General features: G+C 42.0%; 1 protein-coding gene across 18 annotated transcripts in view; it reads right to left on the bottom strand.

Annotated features, from left to right (window-relative positions):
* LOC132110908 (collagen alpha-1(XIII) chain-like) overlaps positions 1–18,854 on the bottom strand; it is a 55,958-nt gene that overhangs the window by 20,371 nt on the left and 16,733 nt on the right. For 12 of the 18 annotated variants that reach the window (XM_059518014.1, XM_059518000.1, XM_059518001.1 and 9 more), the window contains 6 exons: positions 18,601–18,693; positions 18,341–18,382; positions 18,141–18,158; positions 17,639–17,665; positions 17,187–17,231; positions 8,353–8,379 (listed from right to left, as the gene is read on the bottom strand). In XM_059518014.1, coding sequence (XP_059373997.1) covers positions 8,353–8,379; positions 17,187–17,231; positions 17,639–17,665; positions 18,141–18,158; positions 18,341–18,382; positions 18,601–18,693 — 252 coding nt within the window. The remainder of the gene's footprint in view (positions 1–8,352; positions 8,380–17,186; positions 17,232–17,638; positions 17,666–18,140; positions 18,159–18,340; positions 18,383–18,600; positions 18,694–18,854) is intronic. The other 6 variants (XM_059518002.1, XM_059518003.1, XM_059517998.1 and 3 more) reach the window with 2 other exon arrangements.

Below are 18,854 nucleotides of genomic sequence, written 5' to 3'. Positions count from 1 at the left end.
AAGACTGAACTCTCAAAGGAGCTTTTTAGCAGTGGAATGCTTCTGGAACACCATGCAGGGTTCTGGGAAAAATGGATAGTTCTTTATAAAAGAATGGGTAATGGATGAATAGAGGCTGCAGTTGAAGTGAACTACCTTCACTTGTTTCCCAGGCATTCCAGGCATCCCTAACTCACCCTGCAAAATCAGCATTAATTACTCATCTTTTCTATACATAAATGGTTACATTCATAAGCCAAGTCCACTGATCTATTATAGGAAATCTCCTAACACTATCCCAACATGTATCCAGCTTTACTAGAAGACCATACTGGTTCACCACTAGACCAGCTTCAAACCACATCTAATCAGCATAATCCAGTATGAAAATTCAAGTTTAAGATGCTCTCTTTAGTAGGGTTATCAAACACACACACACACACACACACACACACACACACAGGTAGATTAGCCAGCACACATTCATTACATTACATGGTAGTGCCACAAGAGAAGCATGTCCAAGACAACAAGACAACATGTCCAAAAAGCTTCAACAGAGATCAATGCATGCCATTTGGAGAGGTCAAAGATGGCATGAAGACTCCAGTGAGTCTGAGCAGGGGTCAAGTGGCAGAGCCTAGTGTGGCATAACCCGCTTTGACAGGTGCAGCGGTCAGAGCTTGGAGAGAGTTGCAGGTTATCAAGAGAGCCAGACGCCATATGTGTGTGGTTTGAGAGGGTATTAATGATGCAAGGCACTCTAGTGTGCTTTTGGGCTTGAGATGAGACTGCTTGTCATACTCAGCTGCCTTCATCAACTCTGTCCAATCAGGCACCAGAATGGGTGACAGGGTTTGGACAAGGCAAAGAGTAATTTGTGTGTTTATCCATGTTCCCAGTAGATGAAAGAGCCCAACTTCATGTTACTGTTCCGTTAAATGAATGGAATGATGCAATGATTGTTGCATCTTTAATCGTGAAAGAGAGACACATGCTGAAAACAAGAAGTCTCTTTGATCTTTTTTCTTTCCAATCAACTCACACCATTCCTCTAGGCCCCTCTGCCCATCGTCATGTCTCCTTCAGCCCTCTCCGCTTCTATTTTAGAGCGAATAGCACTTGGTGAAACAGAGGCTAGTGTGTGGACTGACAGGCTGCAAGTGATTTATGGGAGTGCTAATCTTCAGGCTTAAAACGATGAGGACGGAGCCTTTGGAGTTGAGGGGAACTCTGGGAAGGTGAGGAGAAACGTTATCAGCACTGAGGAGAAGTGGCTGCATTCTTTGCTGACAAACTTGATTCCTTCAGGATGGTTCATAATAAGTAATGACTTACTTTGGCTCATATGAAAAATGAGAGCATGGTATACAGTCGTGGCCAAAAGTTTTGAGAATTACATAAATATTGGAAATTGGAAAAGTTGCTGCTTAAGTTTTTATAATAGCAATTTGCATATACTCCAGAATGTTATGAAGAGTGATCAGATGAATTGCATAGTCCTTCTTTGCCATGAAAATTAACTTAATCCCAAAAAAACCTTTCCACTGCATTTCATTGCTGTCATTAAAGGACCTGCTGAGATCATTTCAGTAATCGTCTTGTTAACTCAGGTGAGAATGTTGACGAGCACAAGGCTGGAGATCATTATGTCAGGCTGATTGGGTTAGAATGGCAGACTGACATGTTAAAAGGAGGGTGATGCTTGAAATCATTGTTCTTCCATTGTTAACCATGGTGACCTGCAAAGAAACCCGTGCAGCCATCATTGCATTGCATAAAAAAGGCTTCACAGGCAAGGATATTGTGGCTACTAAGATTGCACCTAAGTCAACAATTTATAGGATCATCAAGAACTTCAAGGAAAGAGGTTCAATTCTTGTAAAGAAGGCTTCAGGGCGTCCAAGAAAGTCCAGCAAGCGCCAGGATCGTCTCCTAAAGAGGATTCAGCTGCGGGATCGGAGTGCCACCAGTGCAGAGCTTGCTCAGGAATGGCAGCAGGCAGGTGTGAGCGCATCTGCACGCACAGTGAGGCCAAGACTTTTGGAAGATGGCCTGGTGTCAAGAAGGGCAGCAAAGAAGCCACTTCTCTCCAAAAAAATCACCAGGGACAGATTGATCTTCTGCAGAAAGTATAGTGAATGGACTGCTGAGGGCTGGGGCAAAGTCATATTCTCAGATGAAGCCCCTTTCCGATTGTTTGGGGCATCTGGAAAAAGGCTTGTCCGGAGAAGAAAAGGTGAGCGCTACCATCAGTCCTGTGTCATGCCAACAGTAAAGCATCCTGACACCATTCATGTGTGGGGTTGCTTCTCATCCAAGGGAGTGGGCTCACTCACAATTCTGCCCAAAAACACAGCCATGAATAAAGAATGGTACCAAAACACCCTCCAACAGCAACTTCTTCCAACAATCCAACAACAGTTTGGTGAAGAACAATGCATTTTCCAGCACGATGGAGCACCGTGCCATAAGGAAAAAGTGATAACTAAGTGGCTCGGGGACCAGAATGTTGAAATTTTGGGTCCATGGCATGGAAACTCCCCAGATCTTAATCCCATTGAGAAACAAAAGCCCACTAATTCTGACAAACTCCAAGAAGTGATTATGAAAGAATGGGTTGCTATCAGTCAGGATTTGGCCCAGAAGTTGATTGAGAGCATGCCCAGTCGAATTGCAGAGGTCCTGAAAAAGAAGGGCCAACACTGCAAATTCTGACTCTTTGCATGAAATGTCTTGTAATTGTCGATAAAAGCCTTTGAAAAGTATGAAGTGCTTGTAATTATATTTCAGTACATCACAGAAACAACTGAAACAAAGATCTAAAAGCAGTTTAGCAGCAAACTTTTTGAAAACTAATATTTATGTAATTCTCAAAACTTTTGGCCACGACTGTACATGCTTGGCCCGAGGTAAAAAGAGAAAACAGAAGAATGGAATTTCCAAACTAAACCTAACAAGTAACCATTTATATACATCAAGATGCATCATATACTACTCAAGTTCTTTAAGACACAAAGGGTCCTTGTCTTAAAGAGGCAGTGTGTCACTTTTGAGGCACTAGCAGCAACAAGAGTAATAGCAATCTGTTTGAATTTACATTCTGACAAACTTCACAAAATGTTTGATTTATGCTTTTAAAAGCATGATCATAAATCCAACATTTTGTAAAGAACATTCACCAAGGCTGCATTTATTTGATCTAAAGTACCGTAACACAGTAACAAATACAGTAACAACTATAATAATGTGAAATGTTATTGCAAATTAAAATAACTGTTTTCAATTTGAATGCATCTTAAAATATCATTTATTCATGTGATGGTAAAGCTGATTTTCAACACCATTACTCCAGTTTTCAGTGTCACATGATCCTTCAGAAATCATTCTAATATTCTAATATATTGTAATATATTTGCTGCTTACTATCAGTGTTGAAAACCATTGTGTTTGTTGTTTTTAATAGAACTATTTGTAACAATTTAAAGCTGCAGTCGGTAACTTTTGACGCTCTAGCGGTTAATAAACAGAACTGCTTGCCTCTTGCGGAAGAACATTGTAGCCGGAGCTACTTCTCTCTGTTTATGTCTATGAAGAATCACAAAGGTACTGGGTTACTCCGTCGCTGTACCCCCGAAGCAATGTAAAATAGTCTGAATATAAACACTTATTATAGATGTACCCTAGTGATTCAGGACAGGCTAAAAACACGGTTTGGAAAATGGATTCATGGTGTACTCGCTTATTATATACATTTTGTAAATCTTGAACACAAAAAAAGTTACGGACCCCGCAGCTCTGATTGGTTGTTTCTTACAGGGAGCGGTCGAATTTCTGCAAATGGCAATAGGACCACTGGGAGGAGCCAGATGATCTTGATTTTTTCACAGATTATCTGTCTCATATTCTACTGTCAGGACATAATGACAGGTTTCACAAATACATTTTTACAAAAGTTACCTACTTCAGCTTTAAATGTCTTTACTTTTAGTTTATTCATTTCATTCATCCTTGTCATTTATTCTGTTGTACCAGCTTTATGTAGCTGTAAACCCAATAACTGTAATGCATGGCCTCTCCCGACTTATTGCTTTAAGAGCCCTTGGGTTCTCTGTTTTATCAGTCCTGGTCTGGAGGGGAGTGTGTAACTGAGAAGTTTTGAAAGCCAATGTCAAAGAGAACGAAACAAAATGGCTTTCATTTGATCTCTGAGGTGCTGCATTTTAAATTCATGTCATGCCATCATCTCTCATTCCTACTTGACATAAGAGTTTATTGGCAGAGGAATCACATGTGTTATATGAGTGAGTGTTTTTCACTGTGTTTGTGCACACTTCATTTTTAATGTAAATGTGTAAAATGTTTTCTTGTTGGAGAGAAAAGCAGACAGTCTTTAACAGCCTCACTTAAAACAGATGAGGCTCACCTGCTTTCTGGGAGCATATGTAAGAGGAATTAATTTAGCGTTTGCTTATTTCCTTTTTATCTCATAAATATTCACTGGCTTTCACTACACAAAACCCAATTCTGTGATGACAGAGACAGATGGTTTTTGAGGGAAGAAAGCAGTTTCCCAAGTAAATAGGTACTGTGTCGATACCATAGTAAAGTGATGACATCCATTGTGGGTATACAATACTAGTTTATTACTAATGATTGGACAAACTGGACTTTCCTGATCTGTTTCTCATTTTCTTAAAAACGTATTATGCATTACATACATTATTAGTCTGAAATGCTTAAAAGAGGCTCTCTAGACAAACAGTTGTGCATACATATGAATGTCTTAATGAAAATAACATTTCTTAAGTCTTTTAATGCATGGATTGGAACATATAGAGAAGCAAAGATACTGCAGATGTGAACTGTTTAAAATGTATCCCTGGATGCACCACACTGAGTCAGTTGAGCAGAGCTGAAATGTTTACAAATTTTGGTCACTATATAATTTTATTTCATAGTTTTGATTACTTTAATATTATTCTAAAATGGTAATGATAATATTAATAACATAGAAAAATAAAAAAATGTTTCTTGAGCAGCAAATCTGCATATTATAATGATTTCTGAAGGAACATTTTACTAATGATGCTGGAAATTCAGCTTTGATCACAGGAATAAATATAATTGTACAATATATTATAATAGAAAGCATTATTTTAAATTGTAATAATATTTCTCAATACTATTGTTTTTACTGTTTTTATCAAATAATTGCAACCTTGGTGAGCATACGAGACTTTCAAAAACATACAAATTATCTTACTCATCCCAAACCTTTGAATAATAGTGTATGTTATTTTCATTCCAATATATTAAAATTAGCAACAGCCCGGTCCAAGCAAACTATCCTTCATCCCCAAACTCAAACAAAAACTGTTTCTGCATTCAATTAGAGGCAGTGATCATGTGGTATATATATAAATGTAAAAAAAATACTAAATATAGCACTGCTGTAGATGTGCTTATTCATCTGTCAGCTCCCCAGATGGTATGTCTGCAGAGTCTGATGATGAAAACATTCATATATTTAAACACAGCACTCAAATGCAGAAACACACAGCACTGTCATGACAACAGACCTAACAATCAAAGAGCATGGCAGCACATGTTTGGCAGGGACAACGGCAGGTAGCGAAAATAAGTGTGCTAGGTCCATCAAGCTGAGTGTAACAGGGGACTCTCAAACAAACAGAAGGATTAGATGCCTGTAAATCAGACGCACAGGTGCTCAGCTGAAGGAAGTAGGGAATGTCTTGAGCTTGCAGCCTGTTTTTCTCTTAGTGTGCAATCCCTCTGCTCTCTCAGCACGAATCCAGGACTGAGTCAAATGTCTCTGTGCACATCCTGGTTTAAGTTGCAAAGCATTTGTCTTCCCTTCAGCTCTTGTGAGTCCTCACTTTGGTAATGTTCTGTCATTATTGAATCCCTGTGTATTGAACGGACCAAAACTTCTTGTCTGTAGCTCTCGACCTTTGGGTTCTTGTATAGCGCTTATATAATATTTTTACATTTTTTTATGGTTACCAAGGCTGCATTAATTTATCCAAAAATACAGTAAATAGCCTACACTATATACTGTGAAATGTTATTACAATTTAAAATAACTGTTTTGTATTTGAGCTAAATGCAAAGCTGTATTTCAGCATCATTCCTTCAGTCTTCAGTGTCACATGATCCTTCAGAAATGAGTATAATATGCTAATTTGCTGCTCTAGAAACATTTCTTATTATTATCAATGTTGAAAACAGTTATGCTGCTTAATATTTTTGAGAAAACAGATATCTCCACTGAAAAGAAAATAATAATGAGAACCAAAATTAATAATTGAGCCCAATTTAAATTGATAATAACTAAGCAGCAAATCAGCATATAAGAATGATTATTGAAGGAGCATGTGACCCTGAAAACTGGAGTACTGATGCTGAAAATTCAGCTATCCATCACATGAATAATATTCAAAGAGAAAATGGTAATATTTAACAATATTACTGTTTTACTGTATTTTTGATCAAATAAATGCAGACTTGATGAGCATAAAACACTTTTTTCACAAACATAAAAATCAAAATGATATTAAAGTTTTGGAAGTGTATCCAAGAGGTTTCAGAACATCATGCAAAAAAATCACTATAGTTAGATTTTTGCTTTTTACACGCATACAAACAAACCATCCAAAGTTAAATGCGCAATAAAACTATGTTTCTCAGGCAGAGTACCTTTTCCCCCTTCTCTCCTCTTTGCCCATCCATCCCTGGTTCACCCTTGACAAATGCACAAATGGGGACATCTTCAGGAGAGCGACATGCACACACACACACACCTCACAAATACACACAAACTGCTGAAAGCCAACGGGAGCACATATGCAGACATGGGACATGTGAGTGATCCCAAAGAAAGTCATGAGATGAGAAAGAGTTTTCTTCTGCCACACTCTGAAGCCAGAAATAATAAATCGATGAAGATGATGATCAAGAGTAATCCTCTGATCCTGTGCGCACCAGGACGATGTCACTATGGGACTCTACAGGGTGGTCAGGGGGAGTCGGTAGGAAATGAAAATTCCATCAAATTCAGGCTAGTAAAGGAGTTCAGCGAGACCCAGAGTACACATAAGATGTCTGGCCCATGGACTCAAGCCTCTGCTTCCTCTCTTGTCTGAACACAGGGTTTATTAAACACACCATGAAATTGTTTGGCAAGCACTGTTTTCTTTCCTGTGTTGTATTTTCTACTGAAACTGGATTGGGCAGGACATACAACATATTAAAAAAAAAAGAAATAGCTAAAGTTTAGCTAAACGTCCTTAACTACAGTAGCCTACATCACAGCCACAGAATGATATGCTATTTTCTAGTCAGAGGCAGTTGGTATTAGGCAGTTTTTGTTTAGTATTATTTAAATACTATTACAGTATTTGTGATTTATATAGTATTTTATAATGAACCCACTTTTTACTATATTTTTATATATTAGATTGTTTTTATTTTTACGTCTTTGCCATTTTTCTATCTAGCTTTAAATGTAGTTGTTTTAGTTGCAATTAAAAAAAGTGCACAGTGCAGGATTACTTGCTTTGTTAATTTAAATGTACAAATGCTAAAAGGACATTTTTGTTTATTTTATTTAAGCATTAAGTAAAGACAGTCAGAATAGCTGTATCCTATAGCATCTATTTCTGCATCAGCAGGTGTAAACTTTACGTGCGTCCCACTCCTGTTTACAGGGCAAAAGTCTCCTTAGTGAGAAACAGTGTAAGCACTCCAGCAGATGCAAGTCTTTACTAGGAGAAATGCCTCGCATGTGATACAGTCATAAACATAAATCTTCAGATATTTCGATTTACTCTTTACAGAACACTGCTCATTCAGGATGCTTCAGCTAATTAATAGGTTAAAAATCTGCTTGGAATCTAACTAGATATATAAATCTAATAAGATGTATTGAATGTTTGATTTTAATAAACCCCCAAAATGACGTAATAATCAAAACTGAATGCAAATCTGAGATTTGCATACATAGAACAATAATAAATGTAAAGTGAAGTGTGCAATTTATGTGTCACAACACGCAATTGCAAGTTGGTTTGCCATTGGCTGATCAAACAGTTAGTCCCGCCCTCAAACACATGGTATTGGTTGAGTCAATGTTGCTATGTTGGGCTGGTTGAGATCAAACAAACAGATCAATGTTTTGATGGCACTATAAAGAAGGGACATTCATCTTACAAACAAGTTACTTACAGTTTAGCATTTTAACCCAGACAAAATAATTCATTTAACTTTTAAATTTCCAACCATTATAAGAAAATTTCCATTTTTAAAACAATGAAGCAAATACAGCAATAGCAAGAATCACGTGTTCCTTACCTTAATTCCTTCATCTCCTTTAATTCCCTAAAGAGAAACAGAACAGACAAAGTGACCAATATGCTATGAAATGCAAAAACAGCTTCTAATAAGTCAAAAAGTGTCATAAGTCAAAGGTCATAATGTTGACCTGCTTTTCCTTGGCCTAAAACAACTCATTTACATCTATCAGAGCAACAGTTTCAGTTCACAACATCTTTATTTCTGAACAACCCATTCAGTCTCCTATTTAGTGGAGGAATTATTTGATCAAACATTTCTTTTCTGTCATATTCAGTGCCGTATGGCTTGGCAGCCCTGCTAAACATCCATGAAGGTAACAGACAGTAATGTTTCAGAAATAAAATGTCTCATGGGACAAAAGGCAAAGTCAGCCGCTGATTAATTGTCTTGGTAATGTGCCGAATAACATGTTTCCTCTGATTTTAACCTTTTAATTATAAATCCATTAACTTGGCCCTTTGCCTCTCTCACAGATTAATGTAAAGATGTCTCTTTTCAGAGTAGGAATGTTAGGCCAGAGAGGAGACAACCTCATTTCACAGGGGAGAACAAAATTTAGCCTGCCTCCACAAGTCTCCGGTTTTGTAAGCATTCATGAGCTCAGCACCTGCCAATATCCAGAAGGTGGAGTAATTGTGCAAAATAACTGCTTCTCTGTTTCAGTACAAAATATTTCACCTGAGCTAGTGTAGTAATGTGATGGGTAGCCAAGTATGGTGTCCCATACTCATAATTTGTGCTCTGCATTTAACCAAAGTGCACACACACACACACACACACACACACACACACACACACACACACACACACACACACACACACACACACACACACAGTGAACACACACCTGGAGAAACTTCTATCTATCATATAGAGGAATTTTATGTAAGCTCACTGCATGACATGCTTACTATCAAGCTTTAGCTATTGACTGGGGTGCGTGTGTTGGACGAGAACAACGTGGCTGATGGAAGAAAGCTCAACTTCACAAAGGTAGATTTCAAAGAGAATGGTTATTCAGGTTGTTCCAGAGTTCACATGTGTAAAAGTGTATCACAAATCCAAGATTGAAAACTATATAGGTTGTATCTAATTCAATTTCACATGGAAAATTTTTTATGTGGTTTTCGTGCCAACATGTATCCCTCACAAAGTGTCAATCACTGCACTTTTAACTGCACACTGTTTGACCCACTGTTCTATTCTGTGCTATTCTGAAACAAGTGTGGAATGAGGTGGAAATATTGTTGTGCGTGTAGGAAACAAAAATGACTCAGTTCTGTTCAAGTTTTGAGTAAGTCAATAAGTTTATTTTTTAAGAAATTCATATTTTTTATTTAGAAATGGTGCATTAAACTGATCAAAAGTGACAGTAAAGCCATTTTAATGTTATTTTTAATTAAAACATTTTTTTATTATTCATTAAATAAAATAAAATAAAATATATCATGGTTTCCACAGAAATATTGATAATAATAAAGAAATCAGCATATTAGAATGATTTCTGAAGGATCATGTAACACTGAAGAGTTATGTTGCTGAAAATTCAGCTTTGCATCACAGGAATAAATTCGATTTTAAAATATATTCAAATAGAAGCAGTTGTTCTAAATTGTAGTAATATTTAGAATAACATTTTCCTGTTTTTATTGTGTTTTTGATCAAATAAATGCAGCCTTGGTGAGGGTAAGATACGTCTTTTATAAACATCATTTCACGAGTTCGCATTTACTTATAATTAAATAAAGGTTATGCGTATTTGGCGTGCTGTCCGGGGGGAGAGCTCCGAGCCCGGCAAGACTCCTGAGCCCGGGGCACCCCCCCCCCGTCCGGGGATAGGGGTCTGAGCTCGGAGTTCGGCTTAGCCCAAGTGCTCCCCTGAGTTTTTCTACCTGAGCTGGGGTAGAAACTTGGCTGAAGGTGCGAGATCGGGGTGGCGGAGGGATTCTGAAAGTCGAGAGATAACGAAGGTAGGATGTACTTGATTATTTATAGGCGTTTTCTCGAGCTGATTGGTAACCAGTGTAATTGCTGATGATAATGAACTGGCCGTGTTAATTATCCGTGCACGCTTCTCCCGAAATTCGTTTGTGAAACGTCACTTCACGAGTTCGCATTTACTTATAATTAAATAAAGGTTATGCGTATTTGGCTTGCTGTCCGGGCGGAGAGCTCCGAGCCCGGCAAGACTCCCGAGCCCGGGGCACCCCCCCCCGTCCGGAGTTCGGCTTAGCCCAAGTGCTCCCCAAAAAGCAATTAGAATGGGACAGCAGCCAGATACGCAAATTTACGTCTCCCCAAAAGCTGTGCTTAAATGTTAGATGGGTGCTGGGCGTCCTTTGGTGTATAAATGTTAAGGCAGTGTCTATTTGACTTCCATGGAAGCATCCACTTGAAAGAGAGATGGGAACTCCCACTGGAGACGCGATTATTGCGGCAGTTGGGAAGATCGAAAAGGCTCCTGCGGGAGCATACACTGCTGCGGCAGTGAGGATAATATGGAAAAGGCTCCTGCGGGAGCATGCACTGCTGCGGCAGTGAGGAAATATGGAGAGGCTCCTGCGGGAGCATACACTGCTGCGGAAGTAAGGGAATACGGAAAGGCTCCTGCGGGAGCTGGCACTGCTGCGGCAGTAAGGGAATATGGAAAGGCTCCTGCGGGAGCTGGCACTGCTGCGGCAGTGGAAAAATACGGAATGGCTCCTGCGGGAGCTGACACTGCTGCGGCAGTGAGAAAAATATGGAGAGGCTCCTGCGGGAGCAAACACTGCTGCGTCAGTGAGAAAATATGGAGAGGCTCCTGCGGGAGCATACACTGCTGCGGCAGTGGAAAAATACGGAATGGCTCCTGCGGGAGCTGACACTGCTGCGGCAGTGAGAAAAATATGGAGAGGCTCCTGCGGGAGCATACACTGCTGCGTCAGTGAGAAAATATGGAAAAAGCTCTTGTGGGAGCTGACACTGCTGCGGCAGTGAGAAAAATATGGAGAGGCTCCTGCGGGAGCATACACTGCTGCGGCATTGAGAAAAATATGGAGAGGCTCCTGCGGGAGCATACACTGCTGCGGCAGTGAGAAAATATGGAAAAAGCTTTTGCGGGAGCTGACACTGCTGCGGCAGTGAGAAAAATATGGAGAGGCTCCTGCGGGAGCATACACTGCTGTGGCAGTGAGAAAAATATGGAGAGGCTCCTGCGGGAGCATACACTGCTGCGGCAGTGAGAAAATATGGAAAAGGCTCTTGCGGGAGCTGACACTGCTGCGGCAGTGAGAAAAATCTGGAGAGGCTCCTGCGGGAGCTGACACTGCTGCGGCAGTGAGAAAAATATGGAGAGGCTCCTGCGGGAGCTGACACTGCTGCGGCAGTGAGAAAATATGGAGAGGCTCCTGCGGGAGCTGACACTGCTGCGGCAGTGAGAAAATATGGAGAGGCTCCTGCGGGAGCATATACTGCTGCGGCAGTGAGGATAATATGAAAAAGGGCTCTTGCAGGAGCTGACACTGCTGCGGCAGTGAGGAAATACGTAAAGGCTCCTGCGGGAGCTGACGCTGCTGCGATAGTGTGGAAATACATAAGGGCTCCTGCGGGAGCTGACACTGCTGCGGCAGTGAGGAAATACGTAAAGGCTCCTGCGGGAGCTGACACTGCTGCGGAAGTGAGGAAATTCGTAAAGGCTCCTGCGGGAGCCGACTCTGCTGCGGCCGTGAGGAAATTCGTAAAGGCCCCTGTGGGAGCCGACGCTACTGCGGTAGTGAGGAAATACGTAAAGGATCCTGCGGGAGCTGACACTACTGCGGCAGTGAGGAAAAAACACGCGAAGGCTCCTGCGGGAGCTGACACTGCTGTAGCAGCGGGGGAAATATATGATGGCTTCTGAAGGAGCGGGGTGCTGTTGGAATTGGGAAATGGAGATGGCTAGGGAAAAAAACCGGTGGCTGATGAGGGTTTGATGGGCTTTCTTGAGATTTACGCGGTCTGACCGGATGTAGCTCTTAAAAGCTTCTGATGACCAGCGACCGAGTGTTTGGATCTGATGTTGGGAAAGGCCATTTTAAGCCACTGTGGTGGCTGCACCGATTCTGAAGGAATGGCTGGAGAAATCGTCAGCTGAGATGCCGGACAGACGTAAGACAGATTTCAAGTGTTTCTGGAACCAAAGACGGGAGACGGGGCGGCTACAGTCGTCTGTGAAAAGAGGGTCGGAAAGGGATTTAGCTTGGGCTTTCCTGGGCTGGAGGAAGGCTAGGAGAGTTTGGTATTGGAGAATAGGTGATTGGAGGTTAAAAATAAAAATAAAGTGGCCCTTCATGGTCTGATCTGTTTTACTTCGCTTTATATGAAATGACATGGCTTCATTGTCCAGGACTGCTAGATCAGAAATGGTGGGGTGGATATTTGGATTAAAGCTGGAAGTGGTAGTGAGCTCTGAGCATCTGAGAAAGCCAAAGAAGGCTAGAATAAACATGGCATCTAGCGTTCGAGCAGTGTGGATGGAATGGTAACCTTTGCGAAGCGTAGAAATGCATTTAATCAGGATTTCAAAGGTTATGGGCTGCCTGGAGTCTGGGCGCGTGGGGTGGGCTCTTTGAATGCCTTTGATGAGAAGGGAGGTCTGTGAATTGGCTATTTGGGGTGAGGGTGAACCAAATATGAGTTTATGGAAAAATTGGATTCCACTTAGATAGCTTTTGATGGAGCTGACTTGGAGGGTTTTGTTAAGGTTGAGGTGTGATATAAATGAGGTGATGGAGAGCAGGGAAAAATCAGGGAACGGTAGATTAAAGGCGGAGTGGAATGCTTTAAAGCATTTCCATGCTGTTAAGTATGATTGCAGGGTACTTGGGGAAATGGCTTGGAGAATAGAATCTCTTGAAGTTTCGAGAAGGGGTCTCAGAGGATGATTCAGAGGAATATTAGTTCTGAATAAGGAGGTACTGGGGTTGGGAGTGGTTCCGCCTGTGGTGCCAACAGCCTGAATTTCTGAAAGGCAAAACTTGTCTCAGGAATGTGTTTTGAGGTTATGATGAACTGATCGTTAGCGGAGATCCAGATTAAACGTCTTTGAAAGGGCATTAAGGTGGGTGAATGAGAACGGCCATTATTAATTCAATGTACAGTAGCCTCGTTATCGCAGTGAATAACGATGCTGGACCATTCTTTTCCCCACAGAAAGGCTGCCAGGACAAGATGATATAGCTCGAAAAGGGGTGAGGATATTAATGGCTGGGGAAAATCTAACGGCTGGGAGGGCCATGTAGAAGCGGACCAGTGATTTTGGTGAAATCCTCCGAAACCGATGGAGGGGGCGGTGGCTTTTGATTATTTGATTATTATTTTTGATTCCATAGGCTCTCTCGCGCGCACCTGCGCGGTTTAAAACATCCAATAGTTATGATTTGTCAAGAACAAAGGGTTTAGCTCCACCCATGCATGATAATATCGTGCATTGTCGATCTTACAGGCTGACGATATGACGATTTGAAAAAATGACCATATCGCCCAACTCTAGCGGGAGCGAGAACTGCTGCGGCACTGAGGAAATATGGAAAAAAGGATCCTGCGGGAGCGGGCACTGCTAAGGCAGCGGGGAAATACAGATGGACGCTCCTGCTGGAGCAGACACTGCTGTGGCAGTGGAGAAAAACAGATAGAGTCTCCTGCAGGAGCAGGCACTGCTGGGATGCTGGAGTGAGGATGGGCTATTATGGATGGATAAGGGGATGTTTAAAGAGGGTTAGTTATGGTGGGTCACGAGTTTGAGTGAACAGGGATGGACTGGCATTAAGGGGGTTGGCTGATGAGGGTTCGGTGATCTTCTTTTATATGGAGACATTAGGGTATGGCGGAACAGAGAAGTAATGAGGAGCATGAGAGGAGGAGGAAAGGTAGCTGCTTGAGCCGCCTGCGGAGATGTGCTTACGCTTGGGACGGTTCTAGTAGTGGAATAAAGAGAGGGTAAATGGCGGGAATTGGGGCCTGCGCCATTAGCGGAGGCATGCTCACACTTGGGACAGCTCTGGGAGTGGAAGAGAGAGGGGAAAGGAGGGGAATGGCGGACAACAGGGCCTGAGCCAAGGGTGTTCGGAGGGATGGGTAGGGCGGAACATCGAGAAGGAAGGGGGAGCAAGAGAGGAGGAGGAAAGATAGCTGCTGGAGCCGCCTGTGGAGATGTGCTTACGCTTGGGACGGTTCTGGTAGTGGAATAAAGAGAGGGTAAATGGCGGGCATTGGGGCCTGCACCATTAGCGGAGGAATGCTCACGCTTGGGACGGCTTCGGAAGTGGATGTAAAGAGGGGGAAAGAGGAGGTGAACGGCAGGTATAGGGGCCTGCGCCAATATGAGAGGCAATGTCACACTGGGGTTAGACTGTGGGGCTGCAGGCCATGAGTAGGGGAGAGGGTTGTCGGAAAAGGGGGTTGTGGATGGGTCTGCACCGCTATCGGAGGCATGCTCGCGTTAGCGTCTGATACGGGAGCTGGAGGCCACTGAAAAGGAAAAAGGAGGTAAGTAGCAGCAGGAAGAAAGTAAGGGTCTGGGTTGCAAGTGGAAGCAGCTTCGCACTTGCTTCACGTGTTGTTGGTCACAGGAAGGGAATCCTGAAGAACCTATGTGCAACCTGCACTACAACCGGAGGAAGCCTTACGCTAGTGTTTACTACGGGAGCTGGAGGCCGCTGAACAGAAAATGGTTTATTAATAGCATGAGGGAGCGGAAGAGTTGTGGGCATTTTTACAAATGGAGGCAGCCTCCCGTTTGCTTCAGCTGCTGTAGCTGTAGGCAATGCGAATGGGTTGGGATGTGTGATGTCTTGAACCTGAGTAGCCTGCACTGCTAGCAGAGGCAGCCTTATGCTAATGTCTGCTACTTGAGCTGGAGGACACTAAAAAAGAAAAAAGGGGGGGGGGGGTTAGAAGTAAAAGGATGCAAATACTGGGATGTGCAGGCCAGTGTTGCAAGTAAAAGCAGCTTATGCTTGCTTCGGCTGCTGTAGATGTTGGCTGCTGGAAAGTAGAGGGGTTAGTAACATTAGACAATTCCTCGAGCCTTGTCCACATTAATATGTTCCTGTTGAAGAACATCTTTTCCTCTCGTTTTGGCCTTCCAGCCTTTGAACGCTCTCCAGAGTGGATAATTTGAAGATGCTGTTTTCACGTTGTAGTATGGACTGTAGAAACAGAGGCTTTGAAAACGAAGCATGTTTAGTCTTGTAACACATTCTACCAATAGACATGTTTATAGCAGTTAACTTGCAGTTATGTGCTATTCACTTTCACATGGTTTCTAAAAAAAATATATTTTGCATGCTTTTCATATTACAGTCCTAAAAGACAACAGAAAATTTACTCACGATTGCTGTTCTGCGGAAAACACGAGGGCAGTTGCATTTTAGATCAATTCTGAGTGATCGCGCCAGTAAATGGTGAAATATTTCCATAAATAAATTGATCCTGCCAGAAAATTTAATGAAACTTATGTCTGTATCATGAGTGAGGTTTGGACATGCACGGTAAGGCTGGTGTAACGTTAATGGGTTCAGACATTTCGGTGTGGATAACAACTCCTACCTTGTACCTTGTACTTGTAATACCTTGTTGGCTTCATGGATAAAAATGGCATCGACATCGGACAGAATTACGTCATAACATCGTTTAACAAACTTTAGCAGCGAAACCTGCATTTTAGCAGCTTCACCTGAAAATATTAATTTGGAACACACGGTCTGCGCTACTAGTGGAGGCGGCCTCGAACTGCGTTGCGGCCGGAAGCCGCGGTGAAGGGCTGAGCCGCGGCAGCAAGTGAGTGAGGCTTTGCTTCGGTGAGATCTGGGGCGCGGCCCTATTACTTCTCTGGTGGTGTCCAGCGAGGCGAGCTCGGGGCTTTGCATGGTCTGTTGACCACAGCGTGTGGCTGTTTGAGAAGAGCAGGTGTCGCGATAACGCTTGATGCTCGGCGGCTGTGTTAGGCGGGATAGGAGTGATCATGGGGCCGGCGATTGGCAGCAGATCTGAAAAAATCCCCGGTCTAACGTTAGATCTCTTCGTTGGATGGAAAATTGGGTCTGTGGTGAGATGGCAAACTGCGCCAACCGAATTCTGAATGTCAAGAGATAACGAAGGTAGGATGTACTTGATTATTTATAGGCGTTTTCTCGAGCTGATTGCTAACCAGTGTAATTGCTGATGATGATGAACTGGCCGTGTTAGTTATCCGTGCACGCTTCTCCCGAAATTCGTTTGTGAAACGTCACTAAAAAACAATTACTGTAGTGTATTAAGTGCTTTTCATAGCATTAGACTAAGCCCCATTTACTATCTTAATTCAATCCTTCATTACCTCGGGCATTGCACTCAATGACTTTAGAGAAGCACATTGCTCAAGGGGAAGACAGTAATACCCCAAACAGATGCTGTTATCACCAAGCTTCGATACTTTGAGCAATCCCTCTAGTGCTCCAATGGTAGTTAGTCTGGTAACCCAAACAATAAAGGTGCTGTCCAACTGGCTTAATAAAAACTATATGATTTGGGTATCTGATGTCAGACTGTTTTAGATAACACCCTCTTCAGTTGAGGGACTGATTAAAGACAGAAACAAGTATGCAATTTAAATACTTCTGTGTTTCCTACATCCTTCACAAGCTTTTTTATGGACACAACAGCACTCTGGAGAAAGCTAGTAAGCTTTGAATCTGACTCAAAGGGGGCTGTCAATCTGAAGTTACCCTCTGTGGTGGGATTATGATATGAGTTGACCCAGAAGTGATGGGTGACTTGTGGAGCAGGTTAATTATTTAAGCTGCTAAAACCAGTCAAAGGTTACAGATTCCTACCTTGGGGCCTTCAGGTCCACTTGGACCGGCTTCACCACGATCACCCTGAGAGATAAGGACAAAATTGGTTAGAGAAAGATGGCCACGCAGGATGAATTGTGTTCTGTCTAATCCACCAATATTTTAATCTGTGCTCTAGCATGACTTTATAGTGATGTGCTGAATTTCTTTTTCCACTAGCATAGCGAATGATGAGCTTCACAATCAGGGCTCTGCCCTGTAGCTTAGTGGTTTTCAATCACTGAATGATTAATCGATACGTCACTCCCTAACAGCTCAGCTTAATTCCTGAAGGTTTCCTCTGAGAAGAAGGATTCATTTCGAAACCCCTTTGTTTAAGTAATCAACTGCAGTGCCAGATTTCTAGTCCTAAAATGTGGGATTTGACAAATGGCTTTTCGGATAACACTAACAATAAAAGTCTACTCACGTACTTTGATAGACAGACTCACCTTTTGTCCAGGTACACCAGGTTCACCCTATAAAAAAAACAAAAAAAAAACAAAGACCTCTATTCGCTATTTTTATTTGTTTCATACAGTCAGAGCTATCCAGCTGTAAAACGGGCAATAAGCAGAGTGGTATTCCTTTATTGGGAACTTCATGTCCAACGGAGAAAGCTTCTAGTTGCAGCTGTTATATAGACTGGCAGACAATCTTTATAGAAAGCTGAAATGTGCTTCTATATGGGACTAGAGCTTCTAAATAAAGTACAATTAAAATTCCCCAGTCTAAAATCATTTAATGCATCAGGGGAAATACATACTTATCGAGCAGCTACACGGATAATCAATTATGGCGTATCCACCCCTTCTGTGCTGGCAACGACAGAGCAGACCCACCCTGTAGGCTGCTGAACTGTGTGTGAACTTCTTGTGAGCCTGTTTATGACTCGCCTGTGGAAAATACTATCATTGCAGAGCAGCTGGACAGTTGCGTGCTTTTCAAGCTTACCTTCAGCCCCGGTAGCATCTACAAATGAAAGGAGAAGAAACACACTTTCAGTTTTAGTCAAGTATCTGAGTCAAACATACTTTCAGTTTGAAACATAAATTGTCATATGGAGCATTACAGACTTCTGAGTTTATTTCACTTAATGTCAAGTATCCGTACTAGGAAGGTAAGGATGACAACGCATGTATTCAAACAATCACCTTTGGGTCTTTTCCAGGTTTTCCAGGTTCTCCGGGTTTTCCCTATGCCAGAAATAAAGCAAATGCTCAAAACTTATCCTATAAAACAAATTGTAAAAAAAAAAAAAAAAAAAAAAAAATATATATATATATATTTTTTTTTTTTACAAAACTCAAGCTATTTGCTAATTAAATTTATTGCAGAGCTCTCTGGAACATGACATGTCATGAAATTGTTATTTTCTAGTTGCAGCTAATGCAGATGATTTTCAGCGACTTACCGGAGGCCCACTAGCACCAGTTATTCCAGGAGTCCCTGGAGGCCCCGGGGGGCCAGGAGGTCCCGGTGGTCCTTGGGCTCCGGGCTCGCCCTGCTGAAAGACAGGAAGTTAGGATCTGAGATTAAAAAAAAGTTATTTAGGTACAAGGTACAGTTTATAACATCAGAGGTAGGAAGGTCCACTCCGATTTAAATCTAGTAATTCACAATAATCAGATTTGAAAATTTGTTGTTGGAATGTCTACTCAAAATATT

Source organism: Carassius carassius, chromosome 30, assembly GCF_963082965.1.
Source record: "Carassius carassius chromosome 30, fCarCar2.1, whole genome shotgun sequence".
In the NCBI taxonomy this organism is placed as follows: domain Eukaryota; kingdom Metazoa; phylum Chordata; class Actinopteri; order Cypriniformes; family Cyprinidae; genus Carassius; species Carassius carassius.
Note: the sequence above shows the minus strand (reverse complement) of the source record. Positions and strands in the feature narration are given on the sequence as shown.